Raw genomic sequence first — 21,215 nt, forward strand, 5'->3', positions numbered from 1 at the left:
TAATCGGGTAGCGGGTGGGCTGGAGCCTATCCCAGCAGTCATCGGGCGAAAGGCGGGGTCCAATAAAATCCAATTAATTAATTTAAAAATAATTCAATTCATTCATATAGAGCAAATTCAAAAACAATATCCTAGCTAAGGAAACCAACAGCAACAAACCAGAACCAGGAAGGGTGGCCATCCGCCTCGACCAGCTGGGGTTTGAGAAGACAGAAAAGAGGGAAAAGAGGGGGGAAAAACACCATAACACCATTCAAAGGATACCTGTTGGAACAGGGAAACACAAGTTAATAACCACAATAATGTCACATTTACATAATATCATTTGAGAAATTAAACAGGGGGAAAAAGAGAGCAAAGTGAGGAAAGGTGTGACAGATGAGGTCCCCCAGCAGTCTAAGCCTATAGCAGCTTAACTATGGGATGTTTCAGGATTACCTGAGCCATCCCTAACTATAAGCTTTATCAGAAAGGAAAGTTTTAAGCCTAATCTTAAAAGTGGAAAGGGTGTCTGCTTCCCGGACATTTACTGGCAGCTTATTCCACAAGAGAGGGGCCTGATAACTGAAGGCTCTACCTCCCATTCTACTTTTAGAAACTCTGGGAACAACAAGTAAACCTGCAGTTTGGGAGCGAAGTGCTCTGTTAGGAAAATATCTTACAATGAGATCTTTAAGATATGATGGAGCTCGGTCATTAAGAGCTTTATATGTGAGGAGAAGAATCTTAAATTCTATTCTGAATTTAACAGGGAGCCAATGAAGAGAAGCTAAAACTGGAGAAACATGATCTCTCCCGTTAGTTCTCATCAGAACTCTGGCTGCAGCATAAGGGCTTCATGGAGTTCTCCTATTGAAAGAGGTGAATCCAGAGCCATTGCCTGTTCGGTTTGTAATTTTGGAAGGTTGATATTACTAAGAAACTGATCTATGTTACTGTCTGATGGATCATTTAGTGATGAATATAAGGTTTTATAGAAGTCCCTGAAAGCATTGTTAATTACATCAGGGTTATGGGTGACATTTCCTTTTGAGTCTTTAACAGAAGTGATTGTTGTTTTCTCTTTGTTTCTCTTTAGTTGGTTAGCTAGGAACCTTCCAGATTTATTGCCGTGCTCAAAGTTCTCCAAGCGAAGTCTTTGTATCAGAAACTGTGTTTGTTTATTCATAATTTTGTTTAATTCAAGTTTAGCTTCTCTTAGTTCATTCAGTGTGTGTTCCTCTTTGGAGGTACTGTAGACAATTTCTAATGATTTAATCCTGAGTTCTAAATCTGATATCCTTTTTCTTATTTGATGAAAAAGAGATTATTTTGCCTCTCATAACTGCTTTTCCGGCTTCCCAGAGAGTACAAGCTGACATTCCTGGCAGGTCATTATTTTCTAAATATACAGACCATTCCCTTTTGAAATAATTAATAAAATCAGGGTCTTTTAGTAATGATGTATTAAATCTCCAATTCCGAGCTGGTGGTGTAACTCTGTCATTCTTCAGTGTGATAGAAACTGGAGCGTGATCACTGATAGTGATGGGCTGGATTTTGGTGTCTGAAATATCCCTCATCAAGGAACTGCTAACTAAGAAATAATCTATTCTTGAATATGAGTGGTGTACCGGTGAGAAGAAGGTGTATTCTCTAAGAGTGGGGTGGTGGGAGCGCCAAGCATCACAAAGACCAAAATCTTTCATATACTGTTTAACAATATTCGTGGACTGCCAGTTCCGCTGACTTCCTGAAGTACTGAGTCTGTCTACTCCTGAGTCAGAAACCATGTTAAAGTCCCCTCCGATGATGAGTGTGTTATCTGAGTGATCAGAGAGTGAAGTGAAAAAGGAGTGAAAAAATGAGAGGTCATCAACATTTGGACCATATATATTTGCAATGCATAAATTCATATTTTGAATCGATAAATTAACTATTACAAATCTACCTTCTGGATCTATAACTGTGTTGTTTATGGTGAAATTTACTCTTCTGTTTATCAGAATGGCTACACCTCTTTGTCTGGAGTTGTAACAGGCTGAGTACACATGAGGAAACTGTGCTGTGGTGAGAACATCAGCTGCAGTCTTTGATAAATGAATCTCCTGTAATAACACAATGTCCGCCTGTAAATCCTTCAATTTATTGGAGATTTTTAATCTCTTCTCCCTGTACCCAGCTCCATGCACATTCCATGAAATAAACCTTAGAGTGGACATACTCAGAATTTATCATTTGACGTATACATAAAATAAGATTCTAGGACTGCCTTCTTTCACCTTCATAATATTGCCAAAATTAGGAACATCCTGTTTCAGAGTGATGCAGAAATACTGCTCCGTGAATTTGTTACTTCAAGACTGTCGCAGCCCTGGGACTTTTTCCACCTGAAAGCTCATTAAAGAGCCAATGAAGAGGGGCTGTTTGTTGTCCTGCAGTCCTTCAGAAGCCTTGGACACATCTGTGCTGTGCTATGCTGTGCATCTATGGCAACATGTCCAAATGTTGAATTGAAAATGACCTTTTATGGCTGGCTTATAAGTGAACAGGACTTACTAAATTAAAGTGGATATATCAAAAGAATTAAGCAATATCTTTACAGCCAATTAGGTGTAAAAAGAGCTGATTTAGGAGTACTGTTGATTGTACTCAAGTTGCTACTTAATATCTTGACTTCATGTACAATTCAAAATATCCAATATGTTGTCCTGCAGATAGCGGACCTATTGTTCCTCTCTCAAACTGTGATCAATTTTAGCATTCTCATTAAGATGGCTCTCTATTATACGCAAATCTAATAGCAATGTCAACTAATTCCCCATTCCTGCAAGTACAATTTACATGTGAAGAAGTTACTGGATAGCTTGTCTCTTTTCATGTTTCTGTTTTAATCAAACCAAAAAAAATCTCAAAACTCCAAAAAAATAAATATCAGAATGTACAATACATGTGGTAGTATGATAGAGCCTATTGTGTTCCTTCGGCTACAGAACACCTTTCTGAGCCTCGTGAGAGCACTGGTAAAAGACAAAGGACACAGCAGCATCCCAGGAAGCTTTTAACACTTGATCCTTGAGCCCCTTCTTTTCAAAGCAATGGTTCCACTGGGAAAGGTCACTTGTACAGTCTGAATCTTCTGCAGGTGGTCGCACCTCTCTGCCATATACACAGCGACGACAGCGAAACCTAAGACCACAAAAGAGAACAAGATTCAATACAAATGACTTACTAAATACATGACTCTAAAATACATGATGGTTATAATGAAAAGCTCTTTGGATGCAGTTCAAGTGGTTTCAACAACAGGCCATAGCCTTTCTGGAACCAAGTTAAACATGTCAGCAGAAAACCAAATCATTGATCTATTTTAAAAATTTTACTGTGCATAGCAAAAATTCAAAACAAACAAAAAAATTATCAGCATATATTTGGATATGCATGGTTGTTTGTCTCATTTTTCTCTGTGTGGGTCTGTGATGGACAACTTGTCCAGGGTGTAACCTGCCTCTCACCCGATGACAGCTGACATAGAACTCCAGCCCCCGCGACCCTGAGTTGGATTAAGTGGGTATAAAAAAAAATGGATGGATGGATATATTTAGAAACCCCCATGCAGAAGGAGCACAGGAAACGTGTACCCTGCCTAGTGTAGGGCTGCCGGGAACCACCCCTTGAGCAAGGCCCCGGGTGGTGTTTGCCGGTGAGATCCTGGTGGCCAGGCAGCCCACATAGCCCGGCCGGGCTTAGCCCGAAAAGGCCCCCGTCTGGCTGCCACAAAGTTGGAGTTTGTCTGTCTTGTCTGACCATTTTTTAATAACTTTTGAATTTACATTACTTGACTATACGGCTTCTGAGAAGAATTTTACATATAGAAGGTGTCTGTCAGAGAATGCTGTAACCAGATTTAAAGAGTTGATTTCATCATCCTTTTCTTCACTGCCATGTGCTGATATGACAGAGGACGGCTACCTAAATTTTACTCCAGTAGAACTTGACTCTCTTGTTGACAGCACTATAGCTTCAATGCGTACAACACTGGACAATGTTGCCCCTCTGAAAAGGAAGGTAATCAGTCAGAAGAGGTTGGCTCCTTGGTATAATTCACAGCTGCGTGCGTTAAAGCAGACTGCAAGAAAGCTGGAGAGACAGTGGCGTTCCTCTAATTTAGAAGAGTCTCAATTAGTCTGGAAAGATAGTTTAATAACGTATAAGAAAGCCCTTCGTAAAGCTAGAACTGCTTATTATTCATTATTGATAGAAGAGAATAAGAACAATCCCAGGTTTCTTTTCAGCACTGTTGCCAGGCTGACAAAGAGTCCGAGCTCTGTTGAGCCATGTATTCGTTTAACTCTCAGCAGTGATGATTTCATGAGATTCTTTATCAATAAAATTGTTTCTATCAGAGAGAAGATTAATGGAATCCTTCCCACTATTATCACTGATGTATTATCAAGTAGAGCAGCTTTAGAAGTATCTTTAGAACCTGATTTGTATTTAGACAGCTTCTGCCCAGTTGATCTTTCTGAGCTAACAACAGCAATAGTCTCTTCTAAACCATCAACTTGTATTTTAGACCCAATCCCAACCAGACTGTTCAAGGAGGTTTTCCCCTTAATTGACACTTCCATATTGGATTTGATCAATCGGTCTTTGTTGACAGGATATGTACCTCAGACTTTTAAGGTTGCTGTAATTAAACCTTTACTTAAAAAACCTACTCTTGATTCAGAAGTGTTGGCTAATTATCGACCTATATCCAATCTCCCTTTTTTGTCTAAAGTTCTTGAAAAAATAGTTGCAGTTCAACTTTGTGATCATTTACATAGAAATAATCTGTTTGAAGAGTTTCAGTCGGGATTCAGAGTGCATCATAGCACAGAAACAGCACTGGTGAAAGTTACCAATGATCTCCTCTTAGCCTCTGATAGCGGACTTGTTTCTGTGCTTGTCCTGTTGGATCTCAGTGCTGCATTTGATACGATCGATCACAGCATTCTGTTACAGAGACTTGAACATGTTATTGGGATTAAAGGAACTGCATTAGGCTGGTTTAAGTCATATTTATCTGATAGATTCCAGTTTGTTCTTGTAAATGAAGAATCTTCCTCACACGTTGGAGTAAGTCATGGAGTTCCTCAGGGTTCTGTGCTTGGACTGATTCTTTTTACTCTATACATGCTTCCATTAGGTAACATTATTAGACAGCATGGCATAAATTTCCATTGTTATGCTGATGATACTCAGCTGTACTTATCTATGAAACCAGATGAAACCTACAGGTTGGTCAGACTACAAGCCTGTCTTAAAGACATAAAGACCTGGATGACTCAGAACTGTCTGCTTTTAAATTCAGACAAAACTGAAGTTGTTCTCTTTGGACCTGAGCGCTTCAGGGAGAAATTGTCTAGTTATATAGTTACTCTAGATGGTATTTCCTTGGCTTCCAGTTCTACAGTGAGGAACCTTGGAGTTATTTTTGACCAGAATTTATCATTTGACGCACATATAAAACTGGTTTCTAGGACTGCCTTCTTTCACCTTCGTAATATTGCTAAAATCAGGAACATCCTGTCTCAGGGTGATGCAGAGAAACTAGTTCATGCATTTGTTACTTCAAGATTGGACTACTGTAATTCCTTATTATTGGGCTGTCCCACATATTCTCTGAAAAGCCTCCAGCTGATCCAAAATGCTGCAGCCAGAGTTCTGATGAGAACTAACAGGAGAGATCATGTTTCTCCAGTTTTAGCTTCTCTTCATTGGCTCCCTGTTAAATTCAGAATAGAATTTAAGATTCTTCTCCTCACATATAAAGCTCTTAATGACCGAGCTCCATCATATCTTAAAGATTTAATTGTAAGGTATTTTCCTAACAGAGCACTTTGCTCCCAAACTGCAGGTTTACTTGCTGTTCCCAGAGTTTCTAAAAGTAGAATGGGAGGCAGAGCCTTCAGTTATCAGGCCCCTCTCTTGTGGAATAAGCTGCCAGTAAATGTCCGGGAAGCAGACACCCTTTCCACTTTTAAGATTAGGCTTCAAACTTTCCTTTTCGATAAAGCTTATAGTTAGGGATGGCTCAGGTAATCCTGAAACATCCCATAGTTAAGCTGCTATAGGCTTAGACTGCTGGGGGACCTCATCTGTCACACCTTTCCTCACTTTGCTCTCTGTTCCCCCCCGTTTAATTTCTCAATTGATTTTATGTACATGTGACATTATTGTGGTTATTAACCTATGTTTCCCTGTTCCAACAGGTATCCTTTGAATGGCGTTATGGTGTTTTTCTCCCCTCTTTTCCCTCTTTTCTGTCTTCTCAAACCCCAGCTGGTCGAGGCGGATGGCCACCCTTCCTGAGTCTGGTTCTGCCAGAGGTTTCTTCCTGTTTCTGGTTCTGCCAGAGGTTTCTTCCTGTTAAAAGGGAGTCGTTCCTTTCCACAGTCCCTCAGGCTCAGGACGGGAGATTGGACTGAAGACAAGTTTCGGTGCAATCTGTTGGTTTTCTTAGCTAGGATATTAATTTTTTGAATTGGCTCTATATGAATTAATTGGATTATGATTACAATGAATTGAATTCCAATTGGCTTGAATTGGACTATATTATTTAAGTGCCTTGAGATGACAATTGTTGTAATCTGGCGCTATATAAATAAAATTTAATTGAATTGAATTGAATTGTTAAGCAAAGAGTACTAAATGGCATTGCCATTAATAGGGAAATTAAATAAGATTTTTTTGCACCAACTTTATGGTACCATCTTAATGTAAGTTCATTCAGTTGACCATATAATCTGCAAAGTGAGCAGCATAAACAGCTTGTGAAAAAAGTTATCTACTTGTCATGTGTGTCGCTGGTTGTCTCCTCATTGAGAGTGAAGAGTTCTCTGAGTTCACCCAGAGAGAAGTGACGCTCCACATCCTGCTCCTCATCCACCACACAGCTGCTCAAGGCTTTCTTATGGGCCTGTCTCTGGAGGATCTTCTCTTCAATAGTCCCCGTCTGTCAGAAAAAAACCCACTCATATTAATGTGGAACCTCTGCAGGCTGACTGGAGCTTTCAGCATCAAACTCCCGTGAGGTCATTACTTCAGTTGTATAGTTTTATCAGTGTGTACAGTAAGATAAGTTATTTTTCTGGGTGAAATTATCACTGTGAGAACTACTGACAAAAAATTGAGCAACGTCGGTGATCGGTTTTATTTTATGTCCGTCTTCTGTATGAATTTTTTAGGTGTGTTTAACTGACAGAGAGCAATCTGTAGATGTAGCAAGTCTTCTTCTGGCCATCTCTCCACACCCGAGCCATAGCCTGCTCATCGTTGGCAGGGTTCCAGTCAGGATCAAACATCACTAAGCGATTAGCACCAATCAGATTGAGGCCACATCCACCAGCCTTGCTGCTCAACATGAAGATGAATTCTGGGTTCTAAGAAAAAGGTGGCGTCAGATTCTGTTCGTTAAAAAAGTTCTTTGAAAAGCACTTGGTTAAAACTGTTTTAAACTCACAGATGGACTATTGAATCTCTCCACAATTTTGGCCCTTTTCTTGATGGACATTGTGCCATCCAATCTAACGTAGAGGTATCTGAAAAAGACCAAGAAGAAGAATGAACAGAAAATTTAAATCAGACAATTGTCAAAAATGTGTTCCTCATAAGTACCTTCTTGATCTGCAAAGCTTTTCAAAGAGGTCCAGGGTTTGAGTATAGTTGGACACAAGCACCACCTTGTCACTAGTTGTAGTTCTTGTCATTGCTAGAATGTAGTCAAGAACCAGCATTTTCCCTGGAACAGGGGAGATGATGAAAAGAAAGATCAAACTAAAGCAGCATACAAACTAAAAATATGCCTGGTCAAAGTCCTATGACTGGTCCAAGTCAGTTTCCTCAATGAAAATGAGTGTCAAGGAATGATAACACAGCTGATACATTACAAAGTAACACAATGTTCAAATTTTTTTGAAAAATTACATGGGGGAAAAAAACTGTAAAGTAATATTGCTACTGGCAGAAAGGACCTCCTGGATCTTTCTGTGTTCCAACAGAGCTCGGAAAGCCTCAAACTAATCACACTCGTGCTGTTTCAATATGATGCTATGTAGAGGATGGTTGGTGTTGTTCTTTATATTCATTAACTTGTGTAGCATTCTTCTTTTAACAATCAGCCCCAGGGGCTACAGAGCAGTTTAACAGTTTATTTAGTTTCTTTCAACCTCCTGGTTGCCTTTGGAGGTCTTTCGGGCATGTCCAACTAGGGCGAGGCCCCAGGCAGACCCAGCATAAACTGGAGAGATTATATATATCCCTTCTGGCCTGGGAACACCTTGGGATCCCCCAGGAGGAGCTGGAAAGTGTTGCTGGGGAGAGGGATGTCAGGGTTTGCCTCTAGCACCTATTGCTTCGGTGACCTGATCTTCTATAATTGGAAGATGATGAATGGGTGAATGGATGGATGATCAGTACTGTTCAAAACAGAAAACCTATCGTCTATCCTTTGGTTTCTCCAAAAGATTGGATTGTTTGAATGATCTCTAAATAAAAGTTAATCAGACACGTTAAAATAACAAGGTAAACTAAGTTGGCTTATTTTGTTAGTATGCTGCTTTTCAAATCACCAAAAGCTTATTTTAAGATAAGATATGAGAATTTCTTCTAGAGTTTTGATGTAACACAACTATGGATATGACAAGTCAAAGGTGTAATAATAAATGGTATTCACTTATGTAGCATATTTTTAAACTCTGTCCAGGTTCTAAAAAGTGCTTTAAATGCATTACTCATTCACATGTTCACACAGACTCACACAGTACCTGGAAATGTACTCTTTATACCGAACGCAACATTCTCTTTTTCCCCACATTCACAAACCAATGCACATATAAATGCAGCCCAATCACACTTCGACACATGAACAAGCCTCTTTTTTCTTTGGAACTAAACCAAACATTTAAGAGCTGCATTTAAATTCTTTCTTATCAGAGCTCTTACCAGAGAGTTGAGGTTCCAAAGATTTTGTGCAGTAGCCAGAAGGAAAGAGATTCAGTGCCCCCTCAAAGCCCTCTTCACCATCCATACACTTTTCATGGATGAGAGCTGGGTCTGCAATCAAATTCAGATTAATATTTTTACCATTTGCAGTTCTGAGGAATCATATGTAGCACTACATGGCTGGAATAAACACTACAATAAACACATTACATATTCATTTTAAAGTAGGTCAGGACACGACCTTAAGTGTAAATATGCTCATTTTGACTTAACTATGATGTCAGCCTAAAAAGAGGACAAGGGAACAAAACTCTGGAATGGTTTTATAAGTTCAAAAACTATAGGAACATCTCATAAATGTTGATTTAAAACTGGTCAATGACAACAATTTTTTATTTTTTTAAAAACGGCCATGGCTGAGTCTTTTAAAAGTAAAGATGGAGAGGGGTTCAACACTCTGATAGATCTCGTGAACACACTTTCAATAGTTGAAGACTTCACTTTTTAAATGGAAGACTCTTGCATTTTCATCATCGAAAGTATGTGATTAAATAAAAATTCAGAATGTCCGCAGTAATCTCTATATTCAAGATAAAGACAAAAAGAAGCAAGGAGTGGTCTTCGAACTTACACTTTGCATTGCATTACCAGAAGAAGACATGTTTTTTCTGTATGGCTTTAGGAACACTTCTAAAAACTGAGAAATAAAGATGGAAGGATCTGTCCGACTTGTAATCAGCGTGCAGCTCAGAGGCCAGAATCCATAATGTGGACAGGTGCACATGACATCACTAACTTGCACATCCGTGAAGCTGCTCTTGTTAACCAGCTGCTATTCCCTCTCATAATTCGCACATGCCAAACAGAGGAGAGTCAGCCCAGTGTTGCTGTGTTCTTACACCCTTCATGCTGGCATAGTGGAATCAGCTGAATGACGCAAGTGCCACTGGTAAGAGTAGAAAATTCTACAATGCCGTCATGATATGTTAAAGCACAGACAAGGCAAGACAGTTTTTCTGCCGTCACTACAGCTTTTTCCAGCTCAACTTCAACCTCCAGTTCTGCCTCTGTACTTTTATACGACATGATGAGCAACAAAGGCGCATCGGTCCCGGCTTGAAAAGACATATGTATCCTCTATTCAGTACAGAGTTTGTCATTGTCCCTTTGAACTGCAGATTTTTTTTCAAAAGAAACAAGCCCTCAGACCTGTGACACGACAGTCCTGAATTAATGATGAAGGCAAGATGTAGAATCAGCATAAAACAGTCACGCAGTTTATCAGTTAAATTACTGCAATGAGAGGAGCTGTCTATTTCATGGACTGCCATCACTGTGGCCCAATATTTGCAGGTAAAGAAATTTGATGACTTGACCAAAAACTTGCATAAACTATGAAGAACCTGATGCACTGTGCTGCAGTTGGTCTGTCTGCACCAACATAAAAGTTTTTCACATGCTTCTGTGTTTTGTCTTTGTTATTGTTGTTCAGTAAATAATGACTCTTTAATATGTCCTGTGTAAGGACCAGATGAATTGTTTTTTTAATTTTGTTTTTATAAATCTTCACACATAAAACCTTAGAACTGAAAGTGAACTCTCTGTTTCACATTGCTGAACATTCAAAGCTTATGTTAGAGAGCAGCCCAATGTTGTTGGAATCAGGGCCATATTAAGACAAGCTTAATCTTTATTTCCTTGGTCAATATTTGACATTAAGCTCATATTCGAGAGAACTCTGATTAAAAGGACAGTCCATCTGAAGACTGGTTTATTGGTTACTGATACAATGTACATGAAGTAATTATGGAAACACTTACGATTGCACAGCTTCTTGAGTGATGTGATGGAAGAGAGGGAAGAAATGCTTATTTTGCCCTCTTGTAAGGTCTCAATGGGTTTGGCCTGCCTTAGAAAGCATTTATAGAGTTCTGTTTGCAGAGGAGTCAGCCTGCAGGGGGTTGATCATAGACACATTCATTATAGTCCTAACCTTCGTCAGATATTATCAAATAAATATTTCTATAGAAACAAGAACTTCCCTGCAGTCAATGAAACAGCCATCTTAAGTTATTCATTTATAAAGCTCTATTGTTGCAGTATTCAAACTCCCTACATCTCTTCTATGATGTCTAGCCACTAACAATATTTCCTTGATACACACAAATGCTGGCAGGAATGGTTTTAGGTTCTATGTGTGGAAAGACAGGAGACCTATATTCCTCTTAGTAAACAACACCTTAAACCAGAAACCAAGTGAGTCAGCCTACCTGCAACACACAACCTGCTCAATTTTCACAGGAAGATACTTTGACAGGATGTCAGATGTCCTCCTTATCAAACACCTGTTGATGCACAACATGCTCAGTATAACTTTGATATGAATATGAACACTTAAGAACATTTAAATACTTTTAAAACTTTAATGTTGGCATTAAGAAAAAAGTCTCCTTATAATATTTAGAATCAGTTTTATAATTAGTTGGGGTGAAGCTTTATGGTAAAAGGATAAAAAACATTTTCACATTGCATACCAAAACCAGTGGTGGTGAAAGGTTACAGTAGGTTTACTACTACCACAAAACAGTGTCCTGTTCCTCCAAGTGGTAGAGAAAGTAGATTGACTTATTCAGAAGTCAATCTACTTATTATACTGATTCATTCAGGCTGAATTGTTAATTCAAACCAAAAATTCTTAAATCTGAGCAGCATTTGAAAACTTTGTCTTATAACCTGAAGACTTTCTGAAAAACTTAAAATGTCCATTAAAAAATTCATTTCTCAGTCTTTGAAGAAACTAGAACATAAGAACCATTTGAGAGTAGACCTACATTTACAGTAAAACGTAGACTTTGTCCTTATAAATATCTAAAACACAAACAAAAAGTGGTTTATATGTTTTAAAAATAATGCAATGCCACTGTAACAGAAAAATCAAAGTGATGGCTCACACACTGAAGGTCTTATGCTGAAGTAAATGTTGTCGTCTTAGATGTCATATACCAGAGTGACTATAAAGCCAAAAATACATGCAATAGGGATATCTATATACAATAAATATTCATGCATATGTAAAATGCCAACATTTCAATAAGAGAAAAGTCCAAAGAAATAGTCCCAACCCACAATTGGGCTGAGCAAAATTTGGCATTAAGGAGACCGCTCTATGACTTAGATTGCCGTTTATTTTATAATCACTCCAACCAAGTTTCTTCTGTTCTTAAATGTACTATCATTTGACTAACTTTGAGAAATACACTCCTCACAAAAAGTTTGGGATATTTGGCTTTCGGGTGAAATTTATGGAAAATGTAAAAAGCTCACGCTACAGTGATATTATATCATGAAAGTAGGGCATTTAGGTAGAAGCATGCACTGATGATTTCCTCGTCTCAAACAATTTATTGTAACAAAAGCCAACAACAGTGGTGGGTATACCACAACAAAAAAAGCAATGTCTCAATAACTAGGCATGGCATCCCACTCCTCTTGAAGGGCGGTTCTTGGGTACAGAGTTACAAGCCTCGACCTGGCGACTCAGCTGATCCCATAGGTTTTCTTTGGGATTCAGGTCTGGAGAAAATGCAGGCCACTCCTTTTGAGGTACCACAGTCTCCAGCAGCCGTTTTCTAATGATGTGACCTCGATGAGCTGGAGCATTGTTGTCCATGAAGATTAAATTAGGGTTCATGCAGGGGCACAATGACTGGATTAATGATGTTATTCAGGTAGTATGGGCTTGTTACTGTACCATTCACAAAGTGTAGGGCAGTTCTACAGTTCTGACTAGACACACCTGCCCACACTGTAACACCACCACCACCAAAGGCTCGTCTGGTGACAACAGTGGCTGATGCATAGCGCTCTCTTTGACGTCTCCAACATCATTGCGGCAATAATTTCTGCTCAACGTGAACTGACTTTCATCATAGAACAGCACTGAGTCCCACTGGTCTCTCGTCCAGCGTAAATGCTCCCTGGCCCACGTAAGACAATGACACCTGTGCCTGGTGATGTGGTCGGGTACCCTTGCAGGTCATCTAGCACGCAGACCACGCTGATGAAAATGTTTTCAAATGGTCTGATGTGACACTTGGCTGCCTCTCACCTCCTTTAAATGTGCCTGCAGTTGAGTGGCATTTATCAACCGGTTCCGCAGAGCACTGTTCACAATGAAGTGATCATCAGTGTGGGATGTGGCCAAAGGACGTCCACTTCTATGCCTTTCTTTGACTCTTCCATTCTCTCTGTATCTCTGTTGCAACCTGCTGATTACACTCTGTGACACTTTAAGCTCAGTTGCCACATCCATCTGTGAACATCCCGTTTGAAGCCTCACAATGGCGAGGTACTGTTTATCAGTTGTTAGGTGTAATGTTGGTCTCATGATGTCAAAATGTGAATAGCATGATGAGGAAGACTGTTTAAATACCAATTCTAAATTTGTTGGTTGATTCATGGATCAAACCACTGTTGTGAATTTTGACGTTAAGCTCCTTGTTAGAGAGCAGCCACTTGTGCAAAAAGTAGTGAAACATTGAACAGTTGGACATGTGCATTCAAAAGTTTACAGAAAGTCACATTAAGTTCACCTGTAAAGGTTATAATGCATTTTAGGTTCATGCTGAAATTTTACCAGAAAGCCAAATATCCCAAACTTTTTGAGTAGTGTATCATTTATTTATTATGACCTGCACAAAGACTTCACAAAAAACACCAAAACAATGTGACTAAACTTGTTCAACAAACTATGAAATATGCTTCTAGCTATATTGATAGATTCATATTATACTAATTTATATATACTTACTTACTATTAACAAGTAAGTAAATCAGCTATTGAGCCAAACAAAATGCATGAACATGTATATAAACACAGATGCTACATGTTCAAAATAAGAAAACTACATTAGAGCAAAACGACAAAAAATAAAAATATACCAACAAAGACCAACATGAATGTTTACGCTGTGCTAAGTGCTCTGAGATTGCTTTTGTTTTACTTCTAAGTAAAGCAAACCTGAACTTAAATTAAATAAAACACTATTTGTTCTCTGAGCTTACCTGTTAACAATGCTGATCAGCTCCTTGAGTTTTTCTTCTCCAGTCTGTCTCTCTTTATCACAGGCATCTGCATCCCTCCCTTTAAGGATTGGAAGCTCAAATCGCTTTTTAAATTCTTGGGCTGTACCTGGGTTGAAAAATTACAATTTTACAATTAACAATGGATATCAGAAAAACAGCCATGTTTCTGTTCTTAAATGTTCTGTAAGTGGTGCTGATTACCAAGGATTCCAGTATTAACAAAATGGACAAGGCTGAAATACTCCAGCAGATCATTCTGGACAGGAGTGCCTGATATCAGCACTCTCCTCTGGGCACTCAAGGCATTCAAAGCCTGGTATGTCTGGTTGTCAGAGTTCTTCAACCGATGGCCCTGCAGCACACAGCTATTAATGCAACATATATACGTCAAAAAGTCCTGTGCATGTCTGAATTTTAGTGAAATACCTCGTCACAGATAACAAGTCCAACTTTGCCTTTGTGGAGAACATCAGCATGGAGTCGAAATGTCTCATATGAAATGATCAGGATTGGGGTTGGAACTCTTAAACCATGCTGTGAGATGAAGTTCTCTAGAAATCATAATAAATCAATCATTTCAATTTCTTACCCATGTAAGTTTGAAATAAAGATGAATCTTAATGAAAAAACAACAACAAACACCAATAGTGTCTATCAATTCTTGTCAAAGATTATGACATTGGCTCGCAAAAGTATTCATTCCCTTTGGTGTTTTTCCAATTTTCTTTGTATTACAACCTGTAATTTACATGGCGGCTCTAGAATTTGAAATACCATTAATCAAGAGGCACCATGACGACAAAAGCAGCACTCCAAACACGTCAGGAACAAAACTGAAGAGAAATATCAGACAATCTGATAATCCCACAGACCACCATTAGATCCATCATCACAAAATGGAAAGAATGTGGCATCACTACAAACCTGTGTAGAGACGGCTATTCACCAAAACTCACAGACTGGGTAAGGAGGGCATTAATCAGAGGGGCAACAAAGAGACCAAAGGTAACCCTGAAGGAGCTGGAGACAGAGCTCCATAGAGGACACCAGTGTATCTGTCACTATAAGCTGTACACTCCACAGAGCTGGGCTACAAATTGACTAAAACTGAACTTCTTGGCCATCAAGAAAAACGCTATGGTGCAAATCCTACACCTCTCCAAAGCCCAAGAACAGCATCTTCACAGTGGAGCATGGTGGTGACAGCATCGTGCTGGGTGATGTTTTACCAAGCTGTAAGTAACAAAATAGTAAAAATACTTAGGCGAGAGGTGAAAAATGTTGCAAACCACTGCAATATCATTAGAAATTCCTAATGGAATCTAAAAAGGGGTCTAAAAGGTCTTTGATATCAGACACATTTGAAATCTGCCTAAAGAGTTTGCGTGAACAGTCCAGCAGAATACAGAATCATTATCACTGAGAAACCACGGTATCTCAGAGAGCAGAATGAAGTCACACACACTGTCTTCTTTGGGGATTAAAAAACAACAACAAAAAAGATCTATCAGTTTATGATGTTTTGCCATTGGACCTTCAAAGGACCCACAATGCATGCCGATCAAGAGCCATCCTTAATAACCAATGGCTTTTTGCTTTTAGTTAACAGTAACACCCTCTTTTAACTCTTTAGCTTCTAATTTAGACTTCTGTTGCTTGAGAAGCAGTTTCTCCTGAGGGGGCTGCTTGACTACACTGTAGATTTCGATTATATACACTCCAAAGATGAGTAACTTTTCTTTTCTTCTCCTTTCAACTGAACCTGTAATACAGCTCCAAATTTTTCTAATGAAAACAAGAAACTTTTTGAAATTAATGAACAGAGTAGTTAGAAATCAAGTTAGTTACAAGGAAAAATAAATAAATCAGTGTTCCAATTTTCTTGAATTATTGTCATTTTCAGTTGGTAGCTAAACTGCAAGTCTGCCATGGGTCATGAAGATTCCTAATAGTTCTGTGAGCTACTGATGTTTAAGAGTTTTTTTTTTAACTGAACCAATACTTATAAAAAGCATTTTACATCCAAGTGTGTTTTCATTTATTTGTGTAATTTTTTTTATGAGGATATCCCAGATGTGGTGACTGTATAAGACAGCTGAACATAGGGATAACAAGACACAAAAGAACTATCACCAAACTGGATCCAACATTTCCTCGTTTGCAAACATCTTGTGAAACATAGGTTCTCATTTAATTTTTCTACTTTCAAGCAATTGAGCAAGATCCATTGTCGGGGCAGCATCCATATTTGCTATAACAAGAATCATAAACACATCAATTAAAATGACTCTCAACATTTTATAAAGAGGTGAGCTTTTTAAATGAGCTAATTTTAACTTTGATCACTCCCTCTTCATACAGCATGTTGGAATGTGATTCATCATATTTTTATTTTTGGATGGTTTGATTTGTTTTGATTTCACCATAAGATAGTGCTAACATGTTGACATAAACAGTTTTTCGTTCAATCACTGAATATTATAATGACCCAAATAGATGGCTTATGGAGTGTTTTGAAATTATGATTTTCATTAACTATTGTGCAACAAAGTGCTTATAGAGTGACCAACACATCAGTTTATGAAAAGGTCAATGAGAAACTGAGATGGAGAGGAGAGCTTAAATACCTAGTTGCTTATCGATCTCATCCTTTGAGCCTCCATCAATGGCCACTGGTGAAATGCGTTCTCCCAACCACTTTCCCACTTCATTATGCCAGCTGCGAACCAGACTAGAAGGTGAAACCACAATGGCTTTGTCTATCTCCGGCTTTGCATCAGGACTTTGACGTAGCAGGGTCCATATGAGGGTGATGCACTGCAGAGTCTTTCCCAGACCCATCTCATCTGCCATGATGCAGCCGTAAGATCCTGGAATGCGCCTGCCTGTTACACACTCCCACAGGAACTTTACCCCCTTAGGAATTTTGAAAAAATTTTTAAAGTTTCATCTACAACAAAAAAAATCTAATTCAAAGATCCTTTTTCAAGAAAGTTGATTTGAATTTGATTATCAAATTACTCCTCTTAACATTTCAAAGAAGAAAACTGGAATGAAAAATGGTTTGTTTTGTCATCTACTATAAAGAATATCGCTCTGTCTGAAAAAAAATTGTAAAGCTCCTTCGTTAATTTACAGTTGAATGCTTCTCTTATGATAAATTGTAAGTTAAAAATGAATAAGTGTCAATATAATACATTTTAGCTAGTACAGTTTAGAAAAAAAAAAGCTTGGAGATACCTCTCTCTGATGGGGTCTAAGAACGTTTCCTAAAACTGGATCCACAACAACATGGACAGGTAGCTTTTCTCTGGACAAAGAAAAGAAAGGCACTTTCACATATTTCATTTTAACCACAAACACTTCCAGCACTCTGGCAGCTGTAGGTACCCCAGAGCCACAAGAAGTTTGTCTGAATTTCCACACATAGGATCAGTAGAAGCCAGCAAGGGGCATTTAATCAACAACACCAATTTACTGTTTTTTTTGCTAATTCTACTACAGCTGTTCATGAAAAGTAATTTTTGTTTAGCAACTCATGTTGAGGAAAGAATTCCATATATATTTGAACCTACTTTTCAGCTTTGATCAGGTCATGAGCACTGAGAGTTGGAGGCTCATAAAGCACCAAAGCATCCTCTGCAAAGGGATCATGAAGGGCTTTCCTCACTCCTGCACGCTTTAGACCAAGTGCTCTGATTCCCAGTGAGCCTGTGAGAGATCAGATCTAAGGTTTTACCTGTTGCTTCGTATAATAGAGAAGCCATAGTCACAAGAAACTTACCAGCATAATTTGCAATAGGAATTTTAAAAGGCTTGGAGAGAATACTTCGGATAAATGCCTCCTGTGGAAGAGAGTTTTTGCAAGCAAGCCAGTCATGTCAATTGAAATCATCACTGTAGTCAAAGAGAATACTCTATACTACTAATTTAACACATAATGCTTACATGTTTGTCACCTTGCATACAACCAGGCTGACTGTTCAGCTGGGTTAGAGGCTTTCTGAAGGAAGAAATGTGGCTTTCCATCATCTTTGCCTCTTTCCTTCTTTTTTCCTTTGAAAAAGCATCATTGCAATCACACCAAACACCAATATTCACTCATTATCACTTTCACTTAATTATGCTACTTTACAACAGCTTCATATTATACAAAACTTTAGGCTGTCTGCACCAACTCTGTCCATAAATAAGTACTGTGTCAAGGTATGGGTTAAACAGCACAAACTAGTAGCAAATGTGACTGCCATGACTCAGAGGTTAAATGCCTCAAATCTTCACTTTTATCAGTTAATACTCTTCTGGAAATAAGCACTATCAAGATACTCAGAAGTTGCTCAATTAAAAAATGGTTGCTTACAGTTAAAAAGATTTAAAAGGCCAACGTATACGACAAACCACTCAATGTAGCCAAAGGTCATACTACTGTACTTACAATTTTACAAATCCAGTCTTCATCTTCACAGGAATTATCTACTTCCTTTCGTTTGGCAACCTGACTGGGAGCAAGACTCCTTCTCTGTAATGTTTTGATGTTAGCAAACGACAAAGTAGTAAGTCAACATCCGTATACAAGGCTATACAGCAATGACGACGAGCCATTCGTTCATTCTTACCATTTTCCTTGTTTTCAAGTAGGTTGTTATGAGACACCTGGCATGTCTGTGTTGCTAATGCTTCCTCCCACGCAGTCACTCAGCTGGCAGCCGCGCACTCTTGCTCAGTTTAACAACTCAGCTGTTGCTTTGTTAACTTACAAAACACCGACTATGACTAGACGAGCTTAGAGGAATTCATAATAGCGATTTAATAAACCTGTACGACTAAATCCAGCCCCCCTCTCGGTTTCCGTTCATCCTGGAGATAAATTCGCGCTAAATATTACACAGAACACTATGGCAAGCCTGAAGGGTCAATATACTCCAATCTGGGCCGTTACTCATTATGCGTACTTGTCTGTACTCGTGTAGTTCTGAATCGTCATCACTTAAGAAGCAAGTACTGTTCCAATTCAAAGTACGCAAGTACGCAAGTACGCTCCACATTCCCAGATGTGTACTTGCTCCGCCCATATGATCAAGGATGCTTCTGTGGTGACTTGAGTGGACTTCAGACAGCTTGCTATCCCAGAAAGCAATGCGGCACAAGCGAAGATGGCAGAGGAGCAAGCACATAACTGTAAGTTCTGTTTGGAAATGTTACTCTTATTTCTTATTTATGTACTCTTATTTCCACAACAATGTTTTTTGTTTGGGGTTTTTACTTAAACTTGCTCGAATTTTAAGCCGTTTCTAAAAATGGTTTTAACGTTTTCAGAAAATACAGCTGAACATTAGCTGAACAGCTAACAGTTAAATTATTAGATTTAGATACATATACACTACACTTTTTAAATTATTTTCTGTGGGTAAGAATTCAATTGATTTTTTTTTAATTAAAGGACAAATTATGAAACTCGGGCCCTCATCGAGTGGCGTGTGGCCAATAAGAGCCTTTTCACGGCCGCCGCAACTCCTGTAAAGGCGGGTGAGAGTGAGTATTCATCTTAGTATATCTGTATCTTTACAGGGGGCTTGGAAGCACTTTTGACATATAGAATGATGAATGCTTTACTGTAATCGCTGCTTGTTTGAATATTTTTTTGTCTTTCAGGGACTTTCTTGCTAACAGTGGGCTGAAAGTGATCTGCAAAGAAGCCAAAAAAATGGGACAATCTAAAAAATAAATACAAGGTAATCTGGTTAATTAAATTGTCTCATTTTGCCTAGAGAATCTTCATCTTCTTATTTACAGCCAGTATATTAAAGCTGTTTTCTCAGTCATTTTCATGTTGAAATAATTTTTCATGAACTTAGGGACCCACCATCAGGCAGAGGGGTAGAGGCCGGTGGTGTGACTGCTGCCAACTTGCAGCTTTATAGTCTGATGAATGCTGCACTCCAGGGGCAGCACTCTATCAGTCTGCCTCTGGTTGTGGCATCCAATCTGACTTCCACATCAGGTGGCACAGTCACTACCCTGGTCTCTTCCCCATCATCCAGCTTCTCTTCTGTGGCTGTGAGTCCAGGCAGGGAACAGGGCAGGAAGAGATCGAGGAAATCAAGGTGTTGGAGTTTTTGAGGGAGGAGAGTCAGAGAGAAAGAGAGAGGTTTTGGCAAGGCAGGAGGAGAGAGAAAGAGCAGCTGAAGAGAGGGCAGAGAGATGTCTCTTTTTGTTTCAAAGGCTTGTGGAAAATTTTAAAATAAAATTTTATAAATTCATATCTTCTGTGAAGGCTGTATATAAAAAGTATATTTTATAAATTGTCTTTATAGGAAGTCATACAAATACCTATATATACATATTACACATGAGACAGAGTAGTGTTATTAATTATTTGAACAATAAACAACAAACAGAATATAACAACATATAACATTTTTATCTTAAATGTAGTCCTGTTCATTGAGAGACACGGGCTGCTCTGCAGGGGCAGAGACTCGGGCTGCAAGCCTGGCTCGGAAGAAACTGCCTGACATGTGCTAGTGGCCAACATCTTCATTTTGCTCTTCCCCTCCATCATCATCACCTCCATCCTCCTCTTCCTCCACTTCTGGATCCCAGATGTAATCTGCTGCCACAAAGATGTTGTGTAGGATGCAACGGGCTGCTACAACCTTTGGAGCAAAGATGGGCCAAATCTCCAGCGCTCAAAGGAAAATGGATCTCCAGCGTGTCTTAAGCATGCCAAAGGTGCGCTCGATGATGTTTCTGGCCTTTGCTTGGGACCTGTGGAACCTTTACTCCACTTGGCCTGAATGTAAAAAATTAAGTTGAATATATCTGAGTCACAATAATCAATGTAGCAGTGTGTGATTGGAGGCAAAATGACCACTTACTTGCTAAAGGCCTTCAGTATGGGGTGATGACACAGACAGGATGCTGCAGGCAGGGGTATCGACCGTCTCCCAGCAGAAAGAACTCAGATGGTGGATAAAGGGCCTTTTTGTACATGGGCGATCGTTGTAGGACAAGCGCATCATGCACTGAGCCTGGGTTGCCAATGTACACATCAAGAAAGATTCCCTTAGCATCACACACACCCTGCATTATTATGGAGGGAAAAAGCTTTCTGTTAATGTAGCTTTTCTTTTCTGGCTCTGCAGGAGGAACAATTCTGATGT

At 39.0% G+C, this 21,215-nt stretch overlaps 1 protein-coding gene across 1 annotated transcript; it reads right to left on the reverse strand.

Annotated features, from left to right (window-relative positions):
• Nucleotides 1-835: 835 nt before the first annotated feature.
• On the reverse strand, nt 836-19,008 carry rad54l (RAD54 like). Its single transcript, XM_072390274.1, has 18 exons — nt 18,669-19,008; nt 18,488-18,571; nt 18,001-18,108; nt 17,837-17,897; nt 17,628-17,763; nt 17,293-17,362; nt 16,680-16,968; nt 14,479-14,603; nt 14,254-14,404; nt 14,032-14,158; nt 11,238-11,312; nt 10,788-10,918; nt 8,968-9,078; nt 7,642-7,765; nt 7,487-7,565; nt 7,227-7,406; nt 6,816-6,979; nt 836-3,168 (listed from the first exon to the last, which is right to left on the reverse strand). Exons 1-18 carry the CDS (start codon nt 18,669-18,671, stop codon nt 2,967-2,969), a joined length of 2,220 nt encoding a protein of 739 aa, XP_072246375.1. The 5' UTR covers nt 18,672-19,008; the 3' UTR covers nt 836-2,966.
• Nucleotides 19,009-21,215: the final 2,207 nt, after the last annotated feature.

Source organism: Leuresthes tenuis, unplaced genomic scaffold, assembly GCF_036924035.1.
Source record: "Leuresthes tenuis unplaced genomic scaffold, fLeuTen1.0.hap1 SCAF_7, whole genome shotgun sequence".
Classification (NCBI taxonomy): Eukaryota; Metazoa; Chordata; class Actinopteri; order Atheriniformes; family Atherinopsidae; genus Leuresthes; species Leuresthes tenuis.

Coding starts and splice junctions, on each gene's coding strand:
- rad54l (XM_072390274.1), bottom strand. Junction 18,109..18,487: donor AAGACTGGATTTGTAAAATT/GTAAGTACAGTA, acceptor GCTTTTTCAAAG/GAAAAAAGAAGGAAAGAGGC. Junction 14,405..14,478: donor GACTTGTTATCTGTGACGAG/GTATTTCACTAA, acceptor TGTGTGCTGCAG/GGCCATCGGTTGAAGAACTC.